General features: G+C 44.9%; 1 protein-coding gene across 1 annotated transcript; it reads left to right on the top strand.

Moving 5' to 3' along the window:
- The first annotated feature begins 332 nt into the window (after positions 1 to 332).
- LOC123481558 (protein krueppel-like) lies at positions 333 to 1,116 on the top strand. The gene has a single exon (XM_045206010.1). The coding sequence runs from the start codon at positions 333 to 335 to the stop codon at positions 657 to 659; it is 327 nt and encodes a 108-aa protein (XP_045061945.1). The 3' UTR covers positions 660 to 1,116.
- Positions 1,117 to 3,439: the final 2,323 nt, after the last annotated feature.

Raw genomic sequence — 3,439 nt, 5'->3', positions numbered from 1 at the left:
GGGAGGGTCTGGTCGTAGATGAAGTGACTGTGAAAGTGGAGGGTGACGTTCCTCCCACATGGAATGCAGATAGTAACCTAGGAGATGGACTCTCACAGGGCAGAGATTTCTTAGATTACAGGGAAAGCTTAGAGACAAATCCAAATGTTGCGACCCACTCCCCTTTAAACGAGCTCAGGGATCGCAACCCAGTGTCCACGTCGATGGGACCTTCCGATTCACACGACCACATCCTTTTCGATCAGGTATTGAACTCAAACGACAGGGCTAGAGCCCAGGCTCAGGGAGGGGGAGCCACATCAGGCAATAGTAAAGATAAACGGTTCCTCTGCATGTTCTGTAACAAAGGCTTCAGCTGCCTCCAGAAGGTGGAGATCCACCAGAGGGTCCACACAGGGGAGAAACCCTTCAGTTGTACCCAGTGTCACATGCGCTTTGCTGAGGCTGGCAACCTGAAGAGGCACCAGAGGGTCCACACAGGGGTGAAACCCTTCAGCTGTACCGAGTGTCATATGCGCTTCGCCCAGGCTGGTGACCTGAAGAGGCACCAGAGGGTCCACACAGGAGAGAGGCCATTCGGCTGTATGCACTGCGGGAAGAGGTTCTCAGAGAGGAGATACCTAAGGATACACCAGCAGAAAATCCATTCCACTCTTTAACATAAAAGTAACCATTCTACTCGATAGCTACCTGGCTAGCTAAGTAAACAATCTAGCTAGCTGTAATGTTTAGAAGTATCCCCACTAGCTGGCTACTAGATTACCAATATAACAGTTGGGGCTAAAGCTTTTTGTAGGGACCCAAGGCAAGCAACTCTTGCGTGTATCAGTGATGGACACTAGCTATAATGTAGACCAATACTTTTATAGCAATATAGCTAGCTAACTACTAATACAATAGCCCAACTTATTGCACATTGTTTTGATAAACTGGTTAGAATAAGGCTGTGACTTGGTCAAATCATAATCTGTACCAAATGTATTGCCTATCAATTAGGGCTGGGTGATATATCAAATTAATTTGAATTAATGAAATTAGTGTTTTTGCGCGATATTCCAAATGCCTGTATCGCAGAATCAAGTTTTTTTTGTATTTTTCGTTTTTATGAGTGTTTATGTCCGCTTGTTCTCATGTTGTCTTTTTGGTCTCATTCGCTCCTTCTGTGCTGTGCACCTTCCCATTTACATCAGAGATCTGTATATAATGACGAGATGCTCATGTCTCCGCCCTAACAATGGAAGTCGTTGTCCGAAAGGCGGGAAGGCAGGCGACAAGCTTAGGTCCAAAATAAGCGCATAGTAATGCATTAGGCTTATTTTGGACAGATTTTGGCGAGTGAAACCTCTCGCTTCACCTCTTTCTCCCAAGCCCCTCCCCCTACCACTCACAACAACAAAGATGAGAGATCACTTATTCCTCTCTGACAAACGGTTTCAACTCGCTATTTGAGGTTTGGTCCAACAGAATCGGTCATATGGACACCGAAACACATGGAGACATTATTTTACTGTAATAGAGGAGAAGGTAACCTTTCGAACCATACCCAGTTTGTTTGAACTCCTCAAATTTCGAGCAGAGCAGACACTGCTAAAACGCATTCGTAAAGTATTCAGAACCCTTTACTTTTCTCCCATTTTGTTACGTTACAGCCTTATTCCAAAATTAATTAAATAAAAAATGTTCCTCATCAATCTACACACAATACCCCATAATGGCAAAGCGAAAACAGGTTTTTTGATTTTTTTGCAAATGTATAAAAAAAACTAAAACCAAGCCATGAGGTCGAAGGAATTGTCCGTAGAGCTCCGAGACAGGAATGTGTTGAGGCACAGATCTGGGAAAGGCTACCAAAACATTTCTGCAGCATTGAAGGTCCCCAAGAACACAGTAGCCTCCAAAATTCTTAAATGGAAGAAGTTTGGAACCACCAAGACTCTTCCTAGAGCTGGCCGCCCGGCCACGCTGAGCAATCGGGGGAGAAGGGCCTTGGTCAGGGAGATGATCAAGAACCCGATGGTCACTCTGACAGAGATCCAGAGTTCGCCTGTAGAGATGGGAGAACCTTCCAGAAGGACAACCATCTCTGCAGCACTCCACCAATCAGGCCTTTATGGTAGATTGGCCAGACGGAAGCCACTCCTCAGTAAAATGCACATGACAGCCTGCTTGGAGTTTGCCAAAAGGCACCTAAAGGACTTTCAGACCATGAGAAACAAGATTCTCTGGTCTGATGAAACCAAGACTGAACTCTTTGGCCTGAATGCCAAGTGTCACGTCTGGAGGAAACCTGGCACCATCCCTATGGTGAAGCATGTTGGTGGCAGCATCATGCTGTGGGGATGTTTTTCAGCGGCAGGGACTAGGAGACTAGTCAGGATCGAGGGAAAGATGAACGGAGCAAAGTACAGAGAGATCATTGATGAAAACCTGCTCCAGAGCGCTCAGGACCTCAAACTGGGGTGAAGGTTTACTTTCCAACAGGACAACGACCCTAAGCACACAGCCAAGACAATGCAGGAGTGGCTTCGAGACAAGTCTCTGAATGTCCTTGAGTGGCCCAGCCAGAGGCCGGACTTGAACTCGATCTAACATCTCTGGAGAGACCTGAAAATAGCTGTGCAGCGACGCTCCCCATCCCAAAAAAAATAGCTGTGCAGAAACTCCCCAAATACAGGTGTGCCAAGCTTGTAGCGTCATACCCAAGAAGACTCGAGGCTGTAATCGCTGCCAAAGGTGCTTCAACAAAGTACTGTGTAAAGGGTCTGAATACTTATGTAAATGTTATATTTCAGTTTAGTATTTTTTACACATTTGCAAACATTTCTAAAAACCTGTTTTTGCTTTGTCATTATGGGATATTGTGTTTAAATTGATGAGAAGGGAAAAACTATTTTAACCATTTTAGAATAAGGCTGTATCGTAATAAAATGTGGAAAAAGTCAAGGGGTCTGAATACTTTCCGAATGCACTGTATATCGTGAATCGCCCATAAGTTTGAAAAAATCGAGATATACGTTTTTAGGACATATTTTTGAGTGAGAACCCACCTCTTTGTTTGTCCTCAGTTCAGCCCAGAGAGCTGAGAATCAGGCAGGGATTCTTTCTCTCTGTATACGGTCAAGACAGTGCTGTCGCGTTCCTACCCACTGTGTACATCAACACCCGGGTCAAGCCACCCATGATTGTCCAGCCTTGTTGCAGTCCTGACTAGGCTACTCTACTTCCCCTATGTGGTGTAGGGATTTTAGCAGGGTTGGACAATTATTGACAGTGACCTGATTTGCATTTTGTGGGAGAGTGAGAATCCTCTCTCAGTTTTCTGGGCGTGTTTGAGTTATGATGTTATTTAAAGTGACATGGGCCTACCTTCACAATAAACTACTCAGATGAATGTGTACACTGCATTTTTCGGGACAAACTTCAGTGAGGCTGAATTATT

The sequence above is a fragment of the Coregonus clupeaformis genome, chromosome 21 (assembly GCF_020615455.1).
Source record: "Coregonus clupeaformis isolate EN_2021a chromosome 21, ASM2061545v1, whole genome shotgun sequence".
NCBI classification, from domain to species: Eukaryota; Metazoa; Chordata; class Actinopteri; order Salmoniformes; family Salmonidae; genus Coregonus; species Coregonus clupeaformis.
The sequence above is the reverse complement of the archived record's forward strand: the minus strand, read 5'-3'. Positions and strand labels throughout refer to the sequence as shown.